This window comes from Sander lucioperca, chromosome 2, assembly GCF_008315115.2.
Source record: "Sander lucioperca isolate FBNREF2018 chromosome 2, SLUC_FBN_1.2, whole genome shotgun sequence".
NCBI lineage: Eukaryota > Metazoa > Chordata > Actinopteri > Perciformes > Percidae > Sander > Sander lucioperca.
The window spans coordinates 461,652-486,443 of NC_050174.1; the positions used below are offsets into that span (position 1 = coordinate 461,652).

At 40.4% G+C, this 24,792-nt stretch overlaps 1 protein-coding gene and 1 long non-coding RNA gene across 4 annotated transcripts; both read right to left on the reverse strand.

The window, feature by feature from the left end:
- Positions 1 to 652: 652 nt before the first annotated feature.
- LOC116053875 (rho-related BTB domain-containing protein 2) lies at positions 653 to 21,389 on the reverse strand. Of its 3 annotated transcripts, XR_004896696.1 has the most exons (11): positions 20,951 to 21,389; positions 15,443 to 15,644; positions 13,383 to 13,486; positions 12,813 to 12,998; positions 10,875 to 11,815; positions 9,672 to 9,790; positions 7,978 to 8,128; positions 7,787 to 7,875; positions 7,056 to 7,161; positions 2,768 to 5,608; positions 653 to 2,699 (listed from the first exon to the last, which is right to left on the reverse strand). XR_004896696.1 is itself a non-coding variant. In XM_035998909.1 (10 exons), the coding sequence occupies exons 1-10, from the start codon at positions 21,010 to 21,012 to the stop codon at positions 5,403 to 5,405; spliced, it is 2,166 nt and encodes a 721-aa protein (XP_035854802.1). In that variant the 5' UTR covers positions 21,013 to 21,389; the 3' UTR covers positions 653 to 5,402. The 3 variants fall into 3 exon arrangements, 2 of the variants coding, with proteins under 2 accessions (XP_035854802.1, XP_031160926.1); XM_035998909.1 differs by having other exon boundaries at positions 653 to 5,608; XM_031305066.2 differs by lacking the exon at positions 20,951 to 21,389 and adding an exon at positions 20,742 to 20,840 and having other exon boundaries at positions 653 to 5,608.
- Positions 16,879 to 18,597, reverse strand: LOC118494602. Its single transcript, XR_004896705.1, has 3 exons — positions 17,777 to 18,597; positions 17,529 to 17,534; positions 16,879 to 17,064 (listed from the first exon to the last, which is right to left on the reverse strand). It is a non-coding gene; the product is annotated as an uncharacterized LOC118494602 (long non-coding RNA).
- Positions 21,390 to 24,792: the final 3,403 nt, after the last annotated feature.

A 24,792-nucleotide genomic window follows, 5' to 3' on the forward strand; every position in this document is an offset into this window, starting at 1 on the left:
ACGACTAAAACAACTTTTGAACGTACACATGTTCCGCCAAAACAAGTTCCTTCCCAAGGTTATTTTGCAGAGGCACCGTTGCTCTGTCCGACGCTTAGCACTGCCCAAGACGATTGTGATTGGTTTAAAGAAATGCCAATAAACCAGAGCATGTTTTTCTCCCATCCCAGAATGCTGTGTGGACTAGCCAGACCTGAAGATCTGGCAATGCGAGACTGTAACATCACCAATGCTCAAACTCCTGGTGGCCCTGAGATTTTATGCCACCGGATTATTGCCAGCTATTATTTGGCCATATTGCTTCATTAATTCGGTTAACATTTTCTTAGGAGAAATTTGAGTTTCTCTGCTGACTCAAACAGTAAATAAGTAAGTAACATTTTGATTCAAAAGTCAGACAACCTAAAAAGTTTTTAACAATGTGATGTTTTGTTAAGGAATAGCTACAGGCATAACTGTATATTGTGTCGCATGCCGTTTGTGAGAATTTACACATAATGTGGGGGAAAAAAAGTAATAGCTACAAGCTAACTAACGTTTTAGCTAGCAAACAATGAAACGTTTTCTTAAGGAATAGCTGCAGGCTAACTATCTGACTTTTAGCTAGCTAGTAAACAATGCATGTTAAATGTTTTGTTAAAAAAGACTTGAGTTCACCCATTGCTCCTTTTTTTATTTAGTAAATATTATTTACACATTTTCAAGAACACATGCTACAGAATTTCAGATGTACAGCTGCTAAACAATAAAAACAGCTCTTGAGAACAAAAATACCTGACGACGAAGGAAAATGTCATACAGGCTTTGAACACTGAGAAAACATTCAAGTTTTTTTCTTTATATATAGGTTTATTTAATTTTTTTTCATTTTTTAACCATTTCTGAACAAGGCCTCTTAAACTATGCAGTAGTGATTGTGCAGCATATTTAATATATTCCTGGTGCTGCTAAAGCTCTCCCTTTGGTTTGTGCTTCTCTGCAGCGGTGAAATTAGCACCCAAACATATGGAAAAGGGCCCCAGTGACAACTTCTTTGTAATTTATTATCTAATTCTTTATTTATTCTTTTTACCTGATGTTGTCTACATATCTAATAATGGTGCTGCTATACAATCTAATGTAATTTTAATAGAATCTGGTGCTACAAAGCAGTGCAAGTTTGTAATTCCAAAGTCAGACATTTCAGTATGCATAGTACAAAAACATTAGTCATTATATGTCTATATGTTGCTATGCCAAGTTTAAATTACAAGTCACACATTTCTATTTACACGTTTGAGTTACAGCTAACTTCCAATAGCCACCCTGTCTCGGCATTTTGTAATTATGCAGACTCCAAAATATATCGGATATCATTAGCATAAAGCTTCTTTAAAATAATGGAACAGATTTAAATCCCTGCATTCATTTCATGGTTAATGTCAGAAACTGATGTGTTGTCGTGATGTCAGTCTAGTGCAGCCTTGATGGTCAGAGTCTTTAATTAGTTTTGCGTTTACGGCTTTGAAAAGCACATAAACCCTCCGCAGTGTTCAAACTAAAGCACACTCATCGATCGATCAAACTAATTATGGATTATGTACATTTACAGAGACACACACAACCTAGAGAGCACCATGGTAACTGAACAGAGAGCAAACAAACTAGTAACCACAGTAACACTAGTTTACACTTTCGATACCACGCTGTACATTAAGGCATGAGGTGTTGTTGATGCAAAATATCAGCAGAAGACTCATTGAAAAAATGCAATGCACTCACACCACTAAGGCAAATGATAACACTATAGACCCTCCTGCTGTTAAACGATTATATTAAACTATATTTTGTGTGAAAACTGGACATTATTATTTATAAGACAGATGGTCTAATATATTAAAACATTCAGAATTAGGATAAAGCTGGCTCTAAAAGAATCTCATCCTTCTATCGGCCTGATGTCTAACCATGTGTGCCAAAAGATTTGATCGATTAAGATATTTAAAATGAGTTTACTCAGCGATAGACACAAGTTAATGTAATTGACAACAATTTGAAGCTACTGCTTAGAGCACCAGCACCACTACTCTATAGCTATATCTTACACTTTAAATGACAATTAATAAACTTTATCTATTTCGGCGGGCCCTGTTCATGCACTCTAGGTATTCGATCAGGAGTTAATACAAGCAAGAAATTAATTTTTTCATTGAATTGATTCATACCACTTAACCGTCTAAACTGTTTGTTGGGCTCTAAATATATGTTTTAGGATTAAAGCTAGCCTTTGTTTAACATATGCTGCCATCAGTAATTACTTTTTTGCTAACAATGGCATGTTTTATATGGCTGCACCCAGGCTGTTCTCATGAACCATTCTTACGTATGTATTCCACGTATTTATTACTGTATGCACCACGATGACTGCCGATGTATAGAGCTCGAATAACCGCATTGGGAGGAATTCGGGGTGGATGGGCAGAACATAAAACACACGGCTTTCAAGCAGGGGAGCGGAGATCGTGTCCCGGAAGAAGTTAAGGGGAAAACACAACACTTTCGCCCAGGAAATGGGTGTTTGTGTCCCGGGAGTACTACTTAAGTGGACCACTATAACCCATCTTTTTTCTAATCTTAACAAGTTGTTTTGGTGTCTAAACGTAACTGCCATTGCCACATTTCGGTCACCTTTTATCGGTTAAACTAAACTGCAACGGCCGCTTGAAAGACCGGGATGTCACGGTGCTCTGTACCCGGCTCACAGTCACCTTTTCTCGGCTAAATTTACCTGTAAAGACCGCTAAACTCAACTGTCATGTTACCGAAGTCCCTGTAATGATAATATCATACGAATTGTTGTGCATAGGTTTTCGAACGCTATCATATGAACCCGTTCATGAGAATGCCTTGGTGTACCACAAGTCTTTATAATGTTATTTATATAAATATTTGCCTACTTTACTTTGCACTGTAATCCTTTTTTACTATTAGCCAAAACTATAAAAGTTAGTTTGAACTGCCTGTAATTTGCTTGAAAACTACAATATATAATAGCTGTAACTGGAGGTCAGCACAATGAGCGTTTGAGTTTTTTTTTTTTTTTTTTTCAACAACAGTTTGTATAGCTGCACAGAAACTAAATGCAAGTCAAGTGTATATTCAGTTCATGTATTACTCAGTAATACTTCAATTCTGCTCACTGCCTGCAGTGCACAACATTAGGTAAAACAGCACATTAAAGTGATGCCAGTTACTTGTAGTTTGTCTGACATTTTGTACAATTGACAATACTACCCATCTACACTGAGCACCATGCTTACAAATCCAAATAATGCTGCAGTGCATACTACAATCAACGGTAGATGACATTCTTGAACATTTACTGTGAGCTGTGCAAAACAAATCAACAAAAAAATGATCCGATCTAAACCTCTTCACAACCTTTTTTTGAAACATTTAAAATATCATGGTCTTGTATTCTCCACAGTTTTTTTTCTTAAATTTGCAGCAGCGTGTCATGATGACACCATACTGTCTTTAGTGCCGCTCACCAGGATGCTGCTACTGGAGGTTCTTGTGTGTCCAAAAAGAGAAGAGAAGAGTCCAAAAAGTGCTTAAGGTGTATAGAAGAGTATTGATGACTTCACCCAGGCATGAGGAAGCCTCCTGCATGTACAAGTCTTTACACAGCCAACTGGAGACAGTCAGGGGCCATCCTCTGATCCACTAAAATAAATCTCTAAAGGCCAAATCAGCATGATGTGTATATGATGAACATGTGGACGCTTCAGCTCTGGAAAAGCTGCTGTCGAAACTGAGATGCATTATGTGTTGCTTTGCACTGGACGGTGATCAAAGTGATTGAATCATTCCATGTAAAACTGAGGGACTCAGGAAACGTGTGCGCTAACAAGCCTCATCAAGCAACACATCTTCACGATCTGGTTTGTTTTTGCTGGCTTTTTGCAGAAAATACAGATATTTTCCTTGATTTGGGATCTTTTGTGTCTCTTGTGGACACTGAATGCATGTAAACCAAAGCCCTTTGGTGACAAGACGCCACAAATATCAAATACAAGATCACAATACGTTAACGCTGAGCGTTTACGGAACACAGACTGTGTATAAAGATGGACGATGCGTCTCCACCTCCTCCCGCTGTATAAGTGAAGCCAAAGTATTCCAGATATGGGCACAGCCATCTTGTAATTTGGGAGCTAGAGTCTGCACCGTAGTGATTGGTCCAGCTGATCGCGAGTCAATCCCAGCTGTCAATCATAACGTTTAACCCATCAAATAACTAATAAAAACCATAAACACTTGAACAAACATCAGCGTGATCAGCAGGGCCACACGGAATCTGCTGACGCAGAATTCCTTGCAGATTTTAAACAAATACAAATAAAAATGTTAACACATGTCCACCTCATGTAGAGAAAAAGAGATGGTTAAATTCTGCAGATTTTCATTCTAGATCACCGCTGAAAACGGTAAAAATAAAACTACCTAAAATGACAGAAACCTTTGGCAAAAAATTATTTTACATGTTTTTTGATTTTTTTTAGTTTGGCCCATGTCCAGTCGCTAACATGGAGGGGGCGGGGCTTATGACCTGTACTGCAGCCAGCCACAAGGGGGCGATCCAGATATGTTGGCTTCACTTTTACAGTCTATGCATCAACCCCTGGTCCAGACTCACATCACTTTCAGCGTTGCAAGCCGTGCACAAATTATCGACAATAGAATGACTGTACACAGATAAACAAGAGTGGAACTTGACAACATTTTCCTTTATGCTTACACGATCACAATCAGCAGGTTAGAGTTCAATGTGACTTCAATAATGGATTCCTGGCAGGGCATACTATTGTTACATCCTGTTTATGAGATCATACTGTACACACAGTTTGGTAGATAGATTGTACAAACACTTAAGGGCAAAGTGTTATATCTCTGAGACTGAGAAGTTGAGTGTGTTGAGTTGCTGGTTGTTGCAGCTGATAAGCAGCACTTGGTAATCACTTCAGGTTAATTGATGAGAATTATGATCACAGGTGGAAAGTTCTGTGCCAGCAGAGTCCTGTAAATTTGAAACTTAAAAACTCGGTGGAATATGAGTTGTTATTTGCGCCAGTTACACTGTGCCGTTTGTCAGTGAAGTTCATACCACTGAGGTTTGAGTTTTCTTGTACACCAAGCTAAAAATCTAAGGAACAAAACTCATTACTTTAACCGCCAGATTGAGCTGACCTTGCAGACCTGGAGGAGTGCTGTTTGAGTGCAGAGGCAAACAAACAGGACGAGAGACTGAGTGCCTGAATAATTGGGGCGTACCTAGCCAGCAGTGTTAACCTTCTTTTGTATCTTTAACAACTCGCATCCACACTGAAGTACATCAGTGTGGACCTGGCCTTACCGCTGGGTCAGATGACAGCGGATGAGCCAGAAGAAGGAGAGTTTGAGTTAGGGGAGGAAGGAATGTTCCAGAAGAGCCACTTGCGTTTACATTGCCGTCTCTGGTACAGGTAGTCCTCCTTGTCGCGCTCTTTGCGTGCTCTTTGGTAGTGGTCATCCTCTTTCAGATACCACACAGGTGGCCAGCGATGTTTCTCAAAGTATTCTTGGTTCTCTGCATCAGAATAAACTGTCTTAGGGATTTGAAAAGGCTACGTAGGAATTTCAATTGTCCATTTTCAATAGTCCATTCCCCTTACATTAGTTTTTGCATTTCAACATGGTCATAAGACAAAATGCTGCACATACTGTACTGTATAAGTAGGAAGAAACAGATCTGAAGTGATATGTGCATATTTTTCACAATAATAATTGTGCTAGAAAACATTACAGAGGAAATCTTATACAGTATAGTGTATAAATTGTTAAAACTATATTTTACATAAACAGCCTTAACCCCCATCATGTCTTAAAGCAAAAATAACAACATTCATGAAAGGAAAAAGAAACTTAAGAAGCTGTTATATAGGCCTACTGTAGTTACTGTATCTGCTTTAACATATTTTGTTTTACATTGGCCATCTTTGCTTTGGCCAAAGTGTAACTATTTTTAAACTATTTTCCCATGTTTTTGTGTCTAAGTGACTGATGGGAACAGCAATATTTGAAATTGGTCCAGTATTAAGCAAGATCGCTGCAGTCGGCAGCCGCGAAACAAGCTGGAATGTAACATTAATGGACAACTGCGCACCTTCAGTTTCCATCCACTAAAAGTGCTGTTTTAACCACTGACAGGCTCATATTATTATTCTAAGTGTCTGACAACATTATGGAAAGGATCCCTACAGAGATAGACCTTTTTGTTAAAGAGTAAGATCCTTTTTGTTTAACATGAAACGGATCCGAAATCATGATCGCTAAACTCACCAGACTCCATGTAAATAATCAGTACTTTTATCATCCTAAAACACACTTCATTCAAAGTGGACAGAAACAAAATAAAACTATCAAAAGCCGTCTTGGTTCATCTTTCCACTGTTCCAACAATCACCACTCTGGTTTGGTTGAAGTTAACCCTTAATTCACCCATTTACATGTGATGATATGCTGGCTCTATACACGCTAAAAGTACTGATTATTTAAATGGAGTCTGGCAATTTCAGGGCTGTTTCATGTTAAACAAAAATGATCTTACTCTAAAACCAAAAAGTCTATCTCTGTAGGGATCCTTTCCATAATGTTGTCAGACATTTATCTAATAATAATAATCTGAGTCTGTCAGCGGCAAAAACAGAACTTTTAGTGGATGCAAACTGACCATGAACATTTGCCCTATAGGGTTACATTGCAGCCTGGTTCGCAGATGCCGGTTACAGTGTTCTCCCTAAATACTGGACCAATTTCAAAGATTTTTGTTTCACATTCGTCACTTAGATACAAATGCATGGGAAAATAGTGTCTAAATTGAAAATACCAAAATTCTCCACTAAAGCCTATTAAACATGTTATCTCACGATGTTCAAAATGGCCAAACAAGACACTCAAGTTTGTATCCATACTGTAGGTCAGGTTAGTATTTAGTACAAATGAAAGGGCATTAAACCAGATCACGTGTATGTTACCTGTAGATTTGGCCTTCATCTCTCTGGTAAACTTGCGGCAGACACTGTTGTAGTTGGTGCAGATGTGGTGAAGACACCAGCCAGTGAGCTGTTGGGCGCCGTGGAACTGTCAACATACAAATCACCATTAACAACTAAATTAAAAAATTAAAAAGTCCACAAAGGGTTAAGGTGTTGCTCATCAGCTGCACTCAAGAGCTTCATACTAACATAAGCATGCTATTTTTAGCATGCTGGCATTAGCATGGCATCTGAAAGATACACACATGGCCCCTCGATAAAACCAAGATTAGAAAGAGAAACTAGACCCCTTCCATTTCATTTTATATCTTATTTTTGTGCTTTAGTGGTGCATATTACAGAAGAAATGAACGATTGTTTCCGAGCAACTTTGTCTAGTTGGGAATCCAGCCTTGCATATGACACTGAAGAGCTAATGCTGAGGCTGAAATACAGCTGAGTTATGAGATGAGCTAAAGTGCTGAGCCTGACTCCGACGGTACATCCTAAATGCCAACTGCCCCAAAGATCCAGGCGCCATTAGTTATACCAAAAAGCTGACTTGCACTCTGAAAAACAGAGTTCCTTTGGCTCCACCTTGGAGGAGTAAAGATTATTTCAGCAGCACTGCCTGAGAAATGCCCTCAATAATAAAACTCCACTTTGCCAAAGCATTATATAAGAGCTTTAAGTGCTGTCTCTTTTTACTGATGATTGACATCTCATACAACCTGAGCCATATCCAAGTACACCAGCACGTCTCCATCAATGTCGGCCCCCATCATCGCTGTCTCCGTCAACACTGTTACTGTGTAGAGCTCTGAAAAGAAACATAAAAGCTAGTCACTGTATGTATTAGCACAATGGCTTTGTGTAATACAATCCTGTGGTTTACAGGGTAATAACTATACCAAAATAGTACCTGTAAGTGCAACCAGATGGGGGAGGCACAGACGATTGGCAAGGACAATAAGCTCCATTGCATCCAGATCAGACCGAGAACAAAACCGCCCCGTGTAGAGATATTCTAGCACAGCTCTCATACAGCTGCGAGTTGTGTTTGGAAACAGCACCTAACAAACAGGAACATGGCACAGTCAAAACATAAAAATAATAATAATGAACTTAGTAATTCAGCACTTTTCAGTGTAGACAGTGTAGCTCAAAGTGCTTTACAACAAAGTGAGAAACCACAAAATCAGGCAGAATTTGAGTTGCTTCCGTCTGGCCGTTGATTCAGGGTCCCGAGGGCGAGCCGGAATATAAATAAGAGGTCTTTTATTCCCCATGCCATACATGCACTGAATGCAAAATGACTGCACAAGGGAAGACCCAAGTATTTTAAATGTGTTCTCTTGTAGGCTGTCACTTAACCTACCTCCTTTCCACCTGCTGCTGCTGTTTTCTGCTTATTGCACATTGTTGTTTGTTTAATGTTTGCTAACTTGTGGTGTCATGGTTGTATTTTAATGTTTTGAAGAAGCCAAAGACACATTTTTACTAAGGTGGATAATACAGTCTAATCTAATCTAGTCCAAATGAAACGGTTGGTAAAGTGCAGACACTTGTGTGATAAAACCAAAACAATCAAATGAGCAACAAGGAACAGAGGAAGCATATATATCAAGAACAGGTATGCCAAGAACAATAGAATATGTAAAAGATCAAAATAAAACGGGGGAAAGCATAGGAACAACAAAACAGACTCATGACTTAAGGGCTAAAAGGATTTTGCAGTGTTTTGCATTTAATAGGAAACTATCTACTTTTTAGGGCCCGAGCATGAAAATGCCAACAGTCCCTGGCACATTAAAGTGCATGGAACCTAGTGTTTTTGAAAGAATTATTATTTTTCTGCTGTGCAATCGCATTTTTGAGGGGCTTGGGATGCTCGAAAAAAACAAAATTGACACAAAATTCTGCAGTGGTTGGGCCCGGGCGTAGCTAGCTGGCTCCAAAGCCCCCACAAAAAAGCACGCGAGAGTTGATATAAAAAAAGTTTCTTTGATGTTCACGAAATTTGGTGGGTACATTGTTCTCATCTTTAGGAACATATAGAATTTTTTTCAACTGAAAGGAAGCCAGCCATCGCTGCTTGCAGCTTTAATCTCTTTTGTATGTTTATGATGCAATGAAAATCAAAATAAAGAAAATCTAGTTTTAAAAAAATTGTGTTTTACATTTACAGTTCTGCTTTAGCTGCAGGAGCAACAACAATAGTTGAAAAAATTGCTTTGAAAACTTGTTTTTTTAAAAATCTCAAACTTCCTGCAGAAGTATTCCTTACATGTTCTGGTAAGGTAGAAAAACAAACTGAGCTCACAGAACTACTGCATGTTTGGATCACGGAAGCCGGCACAGCAATCCTCTAATTAAATAATCTGTTGTTCAGACCACATAGGTCACCGGTGCTCTACTTTATCAGTACATGTCAGTACATGCAATGATCTTTGCTGCACCAGTGTCCTTCGTGTTACTATAAAGTAATTACATTTTAAATGCTACTGCTTTATAAATCAACTGGCAATAAGAATGCCACCGGGAATTACTGACTTTGGTTTGTACTTGAGCTCTGTTGGTCTTATTTCACAGCCCAACGAACCACTGATGTATTACCTCTTTGGTGCAGCTCTCAACAAAAGGCCCACCAAACATAGCTGCCATCCAATCACAACTCGAGATGAGTAAAGGCTTGTGGGCCATGATGGTGCCGTCATCTAGCTTGAATACTACATCTGAAATACAGAAATGACACACAAATAACACCTTACATACTCAGGCTGTTCTCATGAACCATTCGTACATCTCTGTCAGCTTAACATTTTCATTACTCTTCTAGCTGTATCACTACCAGGTATGGGGTTCCATTTGTGCCAAATGTATGTCACATGTCGACTGAACATGAAACATTTGTCCGTGTCTATTTGACTTTAACATCTGCCATCTTGTTCAGGCTGTTCTCTTGAACCATTCATGTAGCTACGAAAACTAAAACACAGTAATTCGTATGCATTCCACGTATTTATTACTGTATGCACTACATTGACTGCTGCTGTTTAAGAGCACGAAGATCCACATACAGAGTTGGTCAGGGTGGAAGTTTGGCTCCTAAAACACAGGGCTTTCAAGCGGGGGAGTGGAGTTTGTGTCCCGGAAGAAGTTAAAGGGAAAACATCAGACTTTTTTGGGGGCTTTTTTGCCTTTATTTGATATGATAGCTAAAGACAGGAAAGAGAGAGAGGGGGGGACGACATGCAGCAAAGGGCCACAGGTCGTACTCAAACCTTGGTCACCACGGTAAGGACTGAGCCTCAGCATATGGGGTGCACACTCAACCAGGTGAGCTACCAGGGTGCCCCCAAAAACATAAGTATTGCACCCAGGAAACGGGTGTTCTTGTCTGGTCTTGGGACTACTTGAGGAGGCTGGTGTTTTAACAGAAACCACAATCTTTTTTTTTAATCTTAACTAGTTTTTATGCATAAACTTAACTGTCATCACTGCACGACAGTCACCTTTTTTTAGATAACTCAACTGCAACATCCGCTAAAAAGACCGTGACCTCAGCTACACTTAATTGCAACGGCCAATGAAATGAGCATAAACTCAAGGTGTTCTGTACCCGGCTCACAGTCACCTTTTTTTGGCTAAATTTAACTGTAAAGATCGCTAAACTTAACGGTCACCGTTGTTCTGCTTAAGTTTTCATAAAATATCATACAAACCCGTTCATGAGAATGCGTTGCCTTACTTACACCTACTATCCAATCTATTCAGGCAGAACACATAAACACATACAAATTCATTATTTCCACTCACCAGAAAACGTGCCTTTGGCCAAGCATTCTTTGACTCGGTTCGTGCGCCGTACATGGAAGGCTTTGGTGATTTCTTGGTTCATGAAGGCTTCATTGTTAAGCACGTTTGCCACCATCATGCGCAGGTCAAAGACCTCCAGCAGCTCAGCAATGTGTGCAATGTGCATTAGCTCTTTCTCATTCTCGTCCAGCTGACCTGTGTACAGGTAGCGAAGCACCGATCGGAAAGGCCCGAGCTGCATGGACTGATCCATGTGCACGACAGTGATGGGCCTGGGGCTGTACGTGACAGGGTCATCTACCACCTCCTCCTGGATGCTGATGAAGGCTCGGCTCCACGAAGAGAGCACTCTGCCCCGTCGGGCCCCCTCAGAGTCTTTCAGAGTCCCGTCACTAGTGCAGGCCCTCAGGTTGGCCCTGTCCCCGTCGTCGCTGCTTTCGCAAACATCGAAGCTAGCAGCACGCATCAGCAGCTCCCTGCCGGAGAGAGGGCCCCGAGACGGCCTTTCAGTCTCCTCATTGCGAGTGTCCATGATAAAGAGGTCGTAGAACTTTGAAGAGGATGTCGCCAAGTATATCTTGTGTGCAAAGATTTTCTGTCGCTCCTGCAGCACCAGGATGACGTCGGCACAGTGCGGGTCCTCCAGGAGACCGACTGGATGCTCCTCTGTGGTGGTTGGTGGAGGAGGCACAGTGATTATTGGTGGGGGAGGTTTCGGTGGCAGGAAGGGCGCCTGAAGGAGAGGCCGCTGGACATTTCTGAGGTGAGATTTCCAAAACTGCAGGTGTCGGCGTGAGATCAGCGCAGCTCGGATGGCATTATCAAAGACGTCCTTGACTCCAAATTGAGCAACAACACTGGTTTCATAATATGGCACCCCCAACTCTTTGGCCACCTCCCGGCCTCTCTCTGGAGGAAGAATCTCATTAGATTTAATCGGTCTGAAAAACAAGAAAATATATCAAAAGCTATTCTGGCAATAGAAAAGAGTAAACCACAGACTGTAAAAATAGTGGACGTAGCAGCAGTGACGTCACCCATTGGTTTGAGGACTGTCATTTTGAAGTCTCGAGTTTGGCAATTTGGCCGTTGCGACCTTGGTTTCTTGAAAATTTTGTGCCAATTTTTAACAAAAGTGGAGATGGGCAGGATGACGCGGCCAAGCCAGTGTTGTTTATGGTTGCAATGGTGCTGCGCTAAGCTGCTGCGCTAAGCTAAACGATAAAGACAGAAAGTTGCCAATTTTCAACCCTTCTGAAGTGAGTCATCCAGTGGAGATTTACTGGTGGGTAAACACAGATCTCTGGGTACTGGTACCGTTCATCTGCATGTACAGCAGAACAGAAAATCTGCAAACATTCCCTTAAATTACCAGCTAACGCCAGCGCTAGCTATCTAGCTTGGGCGGCAGAACGCTGAACAAGACATTTTTCGGCGACCAAAACAGTCCAGTTAACTTTGATGAAGTGAAAACACACAGTGAGAGGGTCACAGTTTAAGATAAAAACATGGACAACACCCAAAAAGAAGTTGAGGTCTATTTTAATGTCCACAGTATTAGCATGGTTAGCATCGCTAAGCCTCTGTCCTGAATGGCAGGACATAAAGCATCCCCTGCTTTATTGTCTATTTTAAAATAAATGGGACCATAATTAACTAAATGAACATCATGCTGTATTGAAGAAGACTTGAAACTAGCGATTGAGACCATGACTCATGAAAATGTTTACTGAGGTAATAAATCAAGTGAGAAGTAGGCTCATTTTCTCATAGACTTCTATAGAAACAGACTTCTTCTTGGAGCCAGTGGAGTCGTCCCCTGCTGTAAATTAGATAGAATGCAGCTTAAAGGAGCTTCAGCGTTTGCTTCACTTTTCAAACCAGGAAGCTTTGTCCATTATGTTTTACAGTCTGTGGTTAAAACATAAGTCTCAGTACCTAGCTAGAGGCCTCCGTGCCCTGTTCACTGCCTCCAGGTCTGCATAGCGCAGGTCCAGCTGACAGCCCACCAAGATGACAGGAGCGCGGGGGCAGAAGTGCTTGATCTCAGGGTACCACATAGTCTTCACATGGTATAGAGAGTTGGGGTTGGCGATTGAGAAGCACAGCACTACCACATCAGACCTGAAGCGACGGCGCAGGACAGATTTCATAAACTCAGGAAGCACCAGAACACATACTGGAAGACTAACATTGAACTTTACTAGAGCTGCAAATGAATCAATTAATGGATTAGATGTCAAAGATTAAATTAATCGCCAACTATTTTGATAATCGATTAATTGGTTTGAGTAAAAATTCTCTCTCTCTCCTCTGTGACCGTAAACTGATATATATCTTTGAGTTGTGGACAAAACAAGACATCTGTAGATGTCATCTTGGGCTTTGGGAAACACTGATCCTACATTTTTTATCAATTTCAGACATTTTATAGACCAAACAACTAATCGATTAATCGAAAACAAAAATAATCGTTAGTTGCAGCCCTACGTTTTTACAACATCTCACCTGCCGTATGCAAAACGCCGGTCCTTATGATGGTCTCCAAAAGTATCCCAGAGACGAAGGGACACGCTGACATCATCCACCACATCTCTGGAGCGCTCTAATACCTAGCAAGCAATGACACATTCAGGGATATTTAATTTCTGTAAATCACTAGTGTGAATGCTTACAGCTAAATGGGCAAATTAGGCACGGTTATGAAACAAAACAATTTGATCATGATTGTTTTGTGGTTTGTATCAAATCGTCTACTGGCTTGATCTCTCTGAGTTGATTCTGAAAGCAGTTACAAGCTCGGAGAACAAAGTGAAATGAAGCTAGGTTCAGTTCACAATGTTCTAAAGACGCACAAGAATTTAAACCGTTTCTAACAATCGCTCCATTTACGGAGACTGTCCTCCCCCGAAAAACGCTCCCAGAGGTTGTTTGCACAAGCAGCAATTACAAACCACATTTACATTTATAGTGGCGGCGCCCTCAAGTGGCCATAGTAGTTATGACGGGAGCAAAGCAGGAAGTAAGGTGACAAAGTTTAAGAGAGCCAAATTTGCGCGTTAGCAGCAAGGGGGTAAGCCTCTCCCCAGAACGCGTAGCTCCTATGGCGCCATTTTGATGATACCAAGCCATCACCTCCCATTAGCATTCCATTGACTGCCATTCATTTTGGCGCCACTTTTGACATCAAATAACTTAACATCTGAAGAGTTTAAAGACTCTATTTGTCCATTGTTTATTTCTAAAGAAACACGACAATGTATAAAAGGCTTTTATATTATATACGTTATGGCTCCGTAGTAGACGTTTTTGTAAAAATAGGCTAACGATTGTGTCATAACCACGCGACTTACTGTCGCATAGTAGAGGAATTACCGTATAGTACAGGAGAAGCTCGCAGGCAGTTTTGACTTACATTAGCTGTTTAAGTTTAATTAATAATGTTAACTAGCATTTTAGTTAGCAATAATTAGCCTGTGTCTATGTTATCTCCTTACATATACCTACGCTCTCCGTCTCTGCTAGATTGGGAATGATTGAGATTTCTCTTGGCACAGCTACCAGAAGACTTCCAACTTTCAGACAGGTTGCTCACGTCACATCTACGACTTCAAGCTCAGTTGGAGGCTGCGCAGTAACGCTCAGCCATCACCGGAAAAGTGCTTCTAATATCCTTCACTGGTCTCCGTCCAGAGACACGGCATCTGTTGGTCCAGTTTATATACTATCTATGGTTAGGAGGCAGGTTGGGGTGGTGGACTTCCCCCCAGGAGACCAGGGTTCCTGTCCCATTTGAAAGTAAAAGTAAACGGCTTTTTCTTTTTCTAAACTTAACTGAGTAGTTTTGGTGCCTAAACACGACCAAACTTCGATCGTTTCACAACCTTAACGACGTGTTTAAAATCGCGACCGTTTCGTTCAAAATCACGACCGTTAAGTTCTCCTGTTTAGATATGACGACGAAAAACAACAGTATTTTACTGAAAAAACCTCGACCGACATTCTCTGGTTTAGATATTAAGGTAGTATTTCCTGTCACCGTTAGGGGCACTAATTTATGATATGCTCCTGTGGGTCGTATTAAAGGGTAGGAGCACACGACTCATGTCGTATGGTTTGGAGGACTTCTTGTTACTTCGATGACGTGACAGTAGAAAGTTAAGAAAGGGGCACCAGAGGAAATGAGGATTTGTTAAAGGTAGGTCCATGCAGATAAATCTGCAGGGAGAAAAGCAGTGTTAACAATTTATGATACAAATGTATGATACCAATTAAAAACAGATGACAGAGGCTTGTGTTCAGAGTTTTTACATAATGTAACATATTCACAACAGGCACATTTTGTATTGTATTCATGTATAGATATAGTTTAAGTCACAAGAGATTTAAATCCTCAAAAACATCACACACTCGGCACACCCGAGGCACTCGTTGACCTGTGCATTGGATTGTTTCTTGATGCTCACTGGATATGTTCATGCCCCCTATCAAAGAACACCGTCTTATTTTCTTAGGACTAGTTCAAAGAAGCTCTCCAGTTCTTCGGTTTTACATCTTTGGGTACTCACCTCCTGGCATACTCTATACTGGTCGATTGCCCAGACTGTGGGCACATGTGTGGCGAGTAACTGGTACTGAGTCAGCGTGGCGTTGCAGGCCCGGGCACAGATAAGGCGGGTCTTTCCGACTGCATTGTCTCCCACCACCACACACTTGATAGTTTCAACGTTTGGTCTCTCATAGTCCATATCAGAATCTGTCAGCTGGGACCTGTCACAACACAAAGAAGCACAGGAAGCTGCATTAGCATCTGAAAGCCTAAACTATTGTCCTGAACAGACACCGTGACTACTCCTCATCTGCACTGCTCGCTCTGTCTGCAGAGATATCAATGGACGGTCTCGTGACTTCCCTGGGCCCATTCACAAGTCCCCTGTCCTTGCTCTCTCCTGATGTAGAGAAAAATTTAAAGGGACAAGCAAACAAAAGAAGGAGTATTTCTATTTTATTTTTAAATCCATAGAGTTTGCAACACGCCCAGTACTGCAAAAAAAATGTTTTTTAATTTCACCTTTATTTTTACAGGCAAGTCATTAACAAAGCCACTTAGGAGAAGGAAAGGAGGGCTGGGAAATAAAGTACATTAGACATACATACAGTTCTATGCTACGTTTACACGTGGCCGGCTATTTTCATAAACGGACATTTCAACCTCTCCGTTTTCAAAAATAACATTGTGCACAGCTGTCAGTTTTCAGAAAAGTGTTCGTTTACACATACCCGTGTATATATGCCGTAAATGCCATCATGAGCATGCCAAACCTGTAGGTGGCAGTGTAACGAGAAGCTCAAGCCCACGTTAGCCAATCAGAATCCAGAAAATAGCAACAACAGCAACGAATCACTTCCTCTTCTCTTCTCTTCCTCACTTCCTCGGCTGCCCAAACCTCCGTTTGTCTCAGTTTACATGCAAACGAGCAAACAAAGTTTTCCAAAATCTCCACTCTGGCCGGAGTTTTTAGAAAGAATCGTTTTCAGAGGCAAATTCTCCATTTGTGTGTAAACAAAGGGCGCAAACGAAGGGAAATGTCTCCGTTTTTTAAAATAACCATGTACGTAAGCAGGGTATTAGAATGACATGAAATACAATTTAAAACACAACAGAGACAGCAATAATGTGCAGCATTTTAGTTAAATTGTAAAGGAAAAAACACATTAAGTTTCAAAATAATAACCCATTACAAAATCAACTGTTTATCAATCAATCAATCAATCAATCAATCAATCAACATTTATTTATCAAGCCCTTTACAGCAACCAGCAAGTTGTATCCAAAGCACAGAATAAAACACAACATACAGTTAAATCAGAGAAGGATACATAAAAGCAGGAGGAAGAAAGGAAAATGTCACTGTGCTACTATGTATTAAAAGCCTAAATAAATAAGTTTTGAGGTTAGATTTAAAAAGAGCTACATCTGTAACAGTGCGGATTAGGCCTGCACGATAAATCGTTATAAAATCGTGATCTCGATTCACCCTGTTCACGATTTAATTTTTAAATTACTTCGATAAAAAAAAAAAAAAAAAAAAAAAGGCATTTCCGGCCTTTATTTTGGTAGGACAGCTCTCACAAAGTACAGGGCTTCACCCTCAGCCAATGACAAAGCGCCTTTTAGTCACGTCTTTCACTCAAGTCAAGTCAAGTTTATTTCATCCATAAAAATGGAAATTACAGTGCTCATAAAATGTTGACATAAAAACACACTCACTCTCACCACATCCGTATTCACCTTAAAGGACTGCAACTTCCTCATACAGTATAAACATGGACTTCATTTTTTCATCAATAAGTCAACATGATCTGACCATGTTAGCCTATCATTAAAAACAATGCCCAAATACGTGTATGCGTTCATTCTTTCTATTACTGAACCTTTGATTTCCACTGCCTCAGTTGTCATCTTATTTCTCCTGTAATCAATTACTAATTCTTTAGTTTTCTTAACGTTGAGTTCTAGGAAATGAGTGTCGCAATAATCAACAAAAGCTTTTATCTCATTTTGATAATGACTTTAGTCATCATTTTCAATTAACCCAATGAGTGCTGTGTCATCAGCAAATTTAACAACTTGACAGCTTGCCTGCTGTGGACGGTAGTCTGCAGTATAAATGGTAAAAAGAAAGGGTGATAAAACCTCCCTGAGGTGAACCTGCATTTGTCATGATCTTGTCTGACTTAACTTTTGAGTTTAGCTTAACAAATTGAGACCTGTTCTCTGAGAAATTTAGAATGAAAGAGATAAATACACCTGGAACCTTCATCATCAAAAGCTTATTTACAATGATGTGTGGTTGTATCGTGTTGAACGCTGAGCTAAAATCATAGTACAGAATTCTCACACACTCGTCGAGTGAGCGCGGTAGTTCGGAAATAAACCAAATGGATATTGATGAAAACCCAGTTACTAGTGACGTGAATCAGCCAAACACTCAGTCTCAAACCAAACTCGTTCCGAAAAAAGGCTCGCATTCGGTGGTGTGGTATTTTGGATTCAAGCAAGACGACGAGGGTCAGTCTGATGTGATTTGCAAGGCATTTTTTGCCCTCGTTGCAGCACCGCAAGGTAACACCACAAATCTTTACCAGCACCTCAAACGTCACCACAAAGTACAATATGATGAAGCCGTACAAGGCAAGAGGTACAAAATACGTTTCAATTAGCCTATTTACAGCCATGTTCAGGGCCATATTCAGCATAGTGTGTTAAACTTCTATTTTTGGTAACCTACTTGAATGGCCAGTTGAATGTTAATTCTATAAAAGGCAAGCAATTAAAGAGTGTGCTAAGAAATCATTCTGTTTTTGATACTGTACTTAAATTGGCAGTTGACAAACTCCATTTCTCTAGAGACTGAAGCTGTAGCTGCAGCATGTTGATTGACATGTTTTAATTATGTAAAGACATGTTCAAGGAGTTCAGATAGAGCCTGTATCTGGGCCATATTTAGTTCAATGTGTTATATGTCACTATTTTTGGTAGCCTACTGTACTTAAATGGCCGGTACGTACTATATTTTCTTTATTCATTGAAGCCTCTATGTTTTCAGGCTTGTGGGGATGTGCAATGTACTATAGGTGCCAAAAAAAATCTATGTTTGGTACTGCCAAATTGTTTTGTCACGGTTCATGTGTGCAATAAACATTACACTTCCTGAGAAAAGAATCGTGGCAGAGAATCGTGATATCAATTCTAAGCTAAAAAAATCGTGATTCATATTTTTCCCCGAATCGTGCAGGCCTAGTGCGGATGTCAGGGGGGAACCTGTTCCAAAGTCTCGGGGCAGATCACCCCACAGCTTGCACCTCAGCCTTGGGACTTCTAAAAAAAGTTTATTGGATGACCGCATTGTTTGTCTACTATGGGTTAAAAAAGGCTGATACAAATCTATGCAGATATTTCTGTAATCCCATCAACCATCTGCAAGCCTAAAATACCTTTCCCCTGTTTACGGTTCTTATATAACAACCCAAGCCTTACTGGTTCATAACAATGAGTAGTAAAAATCTGACATGCACAAATACACCATCATTAAATGAAATGGAGGGAATAGGTAAATAGACTATTTATGTATAAAATGTTTCTGATGATTTAGGTAGCTGGACTGGTTTCCAAGGGAACTGTAGCCCCTGTCTCTGTGTGTCAGACAATTTTCCATCCATCTATTACTGATTATGCATCAACAGCAGTATACAGACATGGCATTTATAACCGCTGTGGAAGGCTACTGTCATGCTAGCGTTGTTGCCTTACTTTAGTTCTTACTCGTGCCCTAACAGCACACAGGACATCACAATCTGTGTTCTGTAATGTCCAAGCTTTGGCATATCATGGACCAGATCTATACTTAGTCTATGTGCTCAAATGCCAAATCACCATCCGAGTTTCTTTCCAGCAGCATCTTCCCGCTTGAAAGATTTCTTGCACTGGGAAGGACAACCTTTGATCAGAAGAGTCATTCATATTTAAACTCTCAGATGGTGCTCACTTCTTATGAATGAGGTCAGATGCTCCTGCTGTTCCTGTCCCTGCCTGGACTAGGGCTGTACGATATGGAGAAAATCAAATATCACGATATTTTTGATCAAATACCTCGATATAAATACCGCAACGATATTGTAGTTTTGACTATTGGTGCTTTCACAAAATATTTACACAATGAGATTTTTGATAAATAATCATCAGTAATGTGGATATAATGACTAAGTGGGTAAAGGCAAATAATAGAACAGTTACAACAGTCTGCTAAGTTCAGAAAATGACATCACTTTACTGTAATGCAGCCTTTAAAACCAGTAAAAGACAACACTTATGTCATATTACAATATTACGATATCCAAAATCTAAGACGATATCTAGTCTCATATCACGATATCGTTATAATATCGATATATTGCCCAGCTCTAGCCTGGACCCATAGGACATGAAGAAAGAAAGACAAAAAACTGGCCGCCTCCCTATAAAGCATCACTTTTGGTCACCATACACTAGAGCTGCAAAGATAAACGAGAACTTGTCAACTATTATAATATTAATAACTATTTTAATAATCAATTAAGCGGTTTGAGTTATTTTTTATGAAAAAAAAAGTCTAAATTCTCTGATTCCAGCTTGTTAAATGTGAACATGTTCTAGTTTCTTCACTCCTCTGTGACAGTAAACTGAATATATTCGAGTTGTGGACAAAACAAGACATCTTGGGCTTTGGGAAACACTGATCCACATTTTTCATCATTTTTCACCATTTTATAGACCAAACAACTAATCCATTAATCGACAATGAAAACAATCGTTAGGTGCAGCCCTAATATACACTACAACCACAACCAAGTCTGGTTCTCTAGGACGACAATCAGAAACAGTATGTTATCCTATATCAGGATATTTGTATGTAACCTACTTGTATGCAATGCCCTGGAGATTACTACAACGGGTTACTATGATGTTTTTTTTTTCTTTTTTTTTGCAGCCATTCATAAAATCAGCCTCTCATTGACTGCACAATCTGCATCCCTATAGGCTAAGTCTCACCTCCATTTATATATAAAAACATCAGACAGTCACAGTGTGACCTTAGGCTGGGCCTGGATGACATTACACAGATACACCGCCTCTAATATTGCTCATTCACATGCCCTTTCCGGTTCATCTTCACTGCGCAAATCCCGAATTAATTCATCGTTTTTAAATACTCTACATAAGCCACGCAGCCTTCAGACTATCCTCCGAAACAAACCATCAACAAATAAGCGTGCAGCCTCAGTTATCATGCACAGCAACGGTGATAAAAACAGAGCATATCCTACCAGAAGGAGCGAGCAGTCCCAGCACCACCGAGACACTAGTCATGAGGCTCTGCTGCATTATTCCACCTTATGTAACACGCCGTCACTGACTCTTGAGCCTGTTTATCTGTCTCCGCGCGCATCGCAACAACACACAGCGACATTACGGAAATAAAACCAGTTTTTAATTATTTTTTTTTTTTGCAGGAAACATGTTATTTCTTTCTTACCTCAACATAGGGAAGTGCTGCATCGGGTTGGTCGATGAACGAGACAGAGAGCAGGGCTCCATCGGAAGCGGCTTGCACCTGACGGCGGCTCGTGTTTAACTTCATCTTCGAGGCAAAGGGAACAAGTGTTGGGGAAAAGAGGCGGAGGAGGACCGCAGATGTTCCAGCAAACCTTCCCCCCGCCCCCGCTGGATCAGCGCGTTTAGTCCGATTGCGTTGCCACAAATACGGACGCTGATGTGAAGCCTGTCGGTGCGATGCAGAGCTGCAGCCCGGGCCGTCCTCTCAGTGAAAGCAAGGCCCCCGGAGCTAATAATAAGGCAGGCTCCGACCAAAACAACCCGTTCATTACAAAACACTGATCCACTTTAAAGTCGCACAAATCTCATGCTTACAGCTCCTAAGCAGCATGGATAGACTGGCCTGCAGTCTCCAGAGTGTGTGTGTGTGTGTGTGTGTGTGTGTGTGTGTGTGTGTGTGTGTGTGTGTGTGTGTGTGTGTGTGTGTGTGTGTGTGTGTGTGTGTGTGTGTGTGTGTGTGTGCTTGTTTTACTATATTCGTGGCGTCCAAAAACCGGGGAATACAGTATACTTGTGGGGTCTGCACAGCCTTGTGGGGCCCAAAATGCTGGACCCCACAAGGTTAAAGGGCTGTTTGAGGGTTAAGACTTGGTTTTAGGATTAGGGTTAGAATTAGGTTATGGTTAGGGTGAGGGTAAGGGTTAAGGTTAGGCATTTAGTTGTGATGGTTAAGGTTAAGGTAAGGGGCTAGGGAATGCATTATGTCAATGACGGGTCCCCACAAAGATAGTGAAATGTGTGTGTGTGTGTGTGTGTGTGTGTGTGTGTGTGTGTGTGTGTGTGTGTAATAGAATGCCTTTTATTGTCACTATACACATGTACAATGAGATTAAAACTGATTTTCCAGTGCCAACATGTACGTAAAATAAATATAACAACTTGAAATAAAATAAGTAGTGCAAGTGGGGGGGGGTGCACAGTTCTGAGAAGCAGAAAAAACAATCACAGTGTGATATGCAGTGTGGGTTATTGCACATTATTTGAACATTGCCCAATAGTGGTGACCATATTCAATGAGTAATAAATATTGGAAATGAGAGTAATGATATTGCACAGTATACAGATATTGCACAGTGATGGAATTGCACAGTGTGTGTGTGTGTGTGTGTGTGTGTGTGTGTGTGTGTGTGTGTGTGTGCCCGTGCGTGCGTGCGTGCGTGCGTGCATGTGAGTGTGTGTGTGTTTGTTTGTACCTCCTTTTTAGTCTTGCTTAAGAAAATCTGCAAGACTACACACACACAAACATCTATTTTTTGTTTTCTTTTGGTTTTCATTTTGTTTTGTGAAGCACTTTGGGCTCCATGTTTGTGTGGAAAGTAGGGCTGGGCAATATATCAATATAATATACCCACATCGATATATGAGGTTAGATACAGTAGCCTATCTCTTAGATTTTGGATATCTATCGTATCGTAATATGACAAGTAGAAGTGTTGTCTTTTCCTTGTTTTAAAGGCTGCATTACAGTAAAGTGACGTAACTGTTTGAACTTCGCAGCTTTTGTATTATGTGTTCTATTATTTGCCTTTACCCACTTAGTCATTATATCCACATTACTGAAGATTATTTATCAAAACTCTCATTGTGTAAATATTTTGTGAAACCACCAATAGCCAAACCTACAATGTCACTGCAATATTGACATTGAGGTATTTGGTAAAAAAATATGTTAATATTGTGGCCGGGTTGACTCTGTGGGTAGAGCAGGCGCACATATGTTGAGAGGCTTGTACCTCGACGCAGAGGTCCAGGGTTCAAGTCTGAGCTGTTACGATATCCTGCATGTCTTCCCCCTCTCTCTCACCTAGCTGTCTTATCGATTAAAGGCGGAAAAGCCCAAAAAATAATCTGAAAAAAAAAAAAAATCTTAATATTTGATTTTTTCCATATTGCCCAGCCCTAATGAAAAGTGCTATAGAACTTTTGAATGGAATTCCATTGCTAGGAAACAGCCTAGACCCATTGCTAACTTCCTGTCAGTTGATGTCATTCACATACACTGCAACAGGAAATCAACGGGCCATTTAGAATGTTTATGTTTACATCTGTGAAAAGGTAAATAAAGTTTGTTGAGTTGAAATAATCTGGGTTATACTCAAGGGGGTAAGCCAGCCTCCACAAACCATTTCGTTGCTAACAAGCCATCACCCCCCCGTTAGCATCCCATTGACTGCCATTCATTTTGGCGCCACTTTGACAGCGAATAACTTTACATCTGAAGAGTTTAAAGACTCTATTTGTCCATTGTTTATTTCTAAAGAAACACGACAATATATAAAAGGCTCCATTACCTTGTACCTCACGTTATGGCTCAGTAGCAGGCGTTTTTGTAAAAATAGGCTAACAATTGTGTCATAACCACGCAATTTACTGTCGCATAGTAGAGGAATTACCGTATAGTACAGGAGAAGCTCGCAGGCAGTTTGGACTTACATTAGCTGTTTAAGTTTAATAATGTTAACTAGCATTTTAGTGATCAATAATTAGCCTGTGCCTATGTTATCTCCTTACATATACCTACGCTCTCCGTCTCTGCTAGATTGGGAATGATTGAGATTTCTCTTGGCACAGCTACCAGAAGACTTCCAACTTTCAGACAGGTTGCTCACGTCACATCTACGCCGTCAAGCTCAATATATATATATATCAAAAATAATATATTATACAGCCTTCATGCATTCAGGCTGGGTTAAATAACGTGTGCACAGATCTGCACTACACACTTCAGCATGAATGATGAACACCCTTAAGCTCTACTACATTTAAAATTGGGACAGATGGGGCTCATCCAGCTGTGTGTGCACTCCAGGGGTGGGGCTTCTGGGGCTCAAGCCCCAAATGTTTCCTCAAACCGAACCTTCTAGTGTATAATATTTAACTTTGTGTCAGTCTACATGCTTCCAAACTACATTTCTAAGCGGCGTTTTGAGATAAAAATGATCTCCATCCACACAAGAGTTTTAGCTCCGTACCAGAACTTATCTCTGTCCATATAAAAGGGTAACTTCTTCTTTTTTCAACTTGGACCCTATTTTCCCATGTTTTGTGTCTAAGTGATTGATGGGAACAACAATCTTTGAAATTGGTCCAGTATTAAGCAAAAACGCTGCAGTCGGCAGTCAGCGAAAAAAGCTACAATGTAAGTGATTGGGCAATTGCGCAGCTTCAATTTACGTCCACAAAAGTACTTGTTTTGCCACTGACAGGGTCAGATTATTAATTTAATTGTCTGACAACCCTACAGCTGTTGAACTTTCTGATCCTTTTTAAACATAAAATCATCCGCGAAATTGCTATCGCTAAACCTACCAGACTCCATGTAAATAAATGGTAATTTTTTCATCGTAACACACTTCATTGAAAGTCGACAGACACAAAATAAAACTATGAAAAGCTGTTTTGTTTTTGTCTTTCCACTTTCCCAACAATCACCAATATGCTGGCTCTATACACGCTAAAAGTATTGTTTATTTAAATGGAGTCTGGTGAGTTTAGCAATCATGATTTCAGAGCCGTTTCTGGTTAAACAAAAAGGATGTTACTCTTTATAAAAAAAGGTCTATCTCTGTAGGGATCCTTTCCATAATGTTGTCAGACACGTAGAATAATAATCTGAGCCTGTCAGTGGCAAAAACAGCACTTTTAGTGGACGGAAACTGACGGTGAACATTTGCCTATAGGCTTACATTACAGCTCGGTTTGCGGCTGCTGGTTAAGGAAAAACTCAGGAGAAGCACAAGTCATTTCACATACGCAAAGAAG

Excerpts from the sequence above, each read along its gene's own strand:
- LOC116053875 (XM_035998909.1), bottom strand. The coding sequence starts at position 21,012 with ATGGAGCCCTGCTCTCTGTCTCGTTCATCGACCAACCCGATGCAGCAC. Across the intron at positions 13,487-15,442 it reads AGTATAGAGTATGCCAGGAG|GTATTAGAGCGCTCCAGAGA; the intron begins GTGAGTACCCAA and ends ATTGCTTGCTAG. Across the intron at positions 11,816-12,812 it reads GCACGGAGGCCTCTAGCTAG|ACCGATTAAATCTAATGAGA; the intron begins GTACTGAGACTT and ends CTTGTTTTTCAG.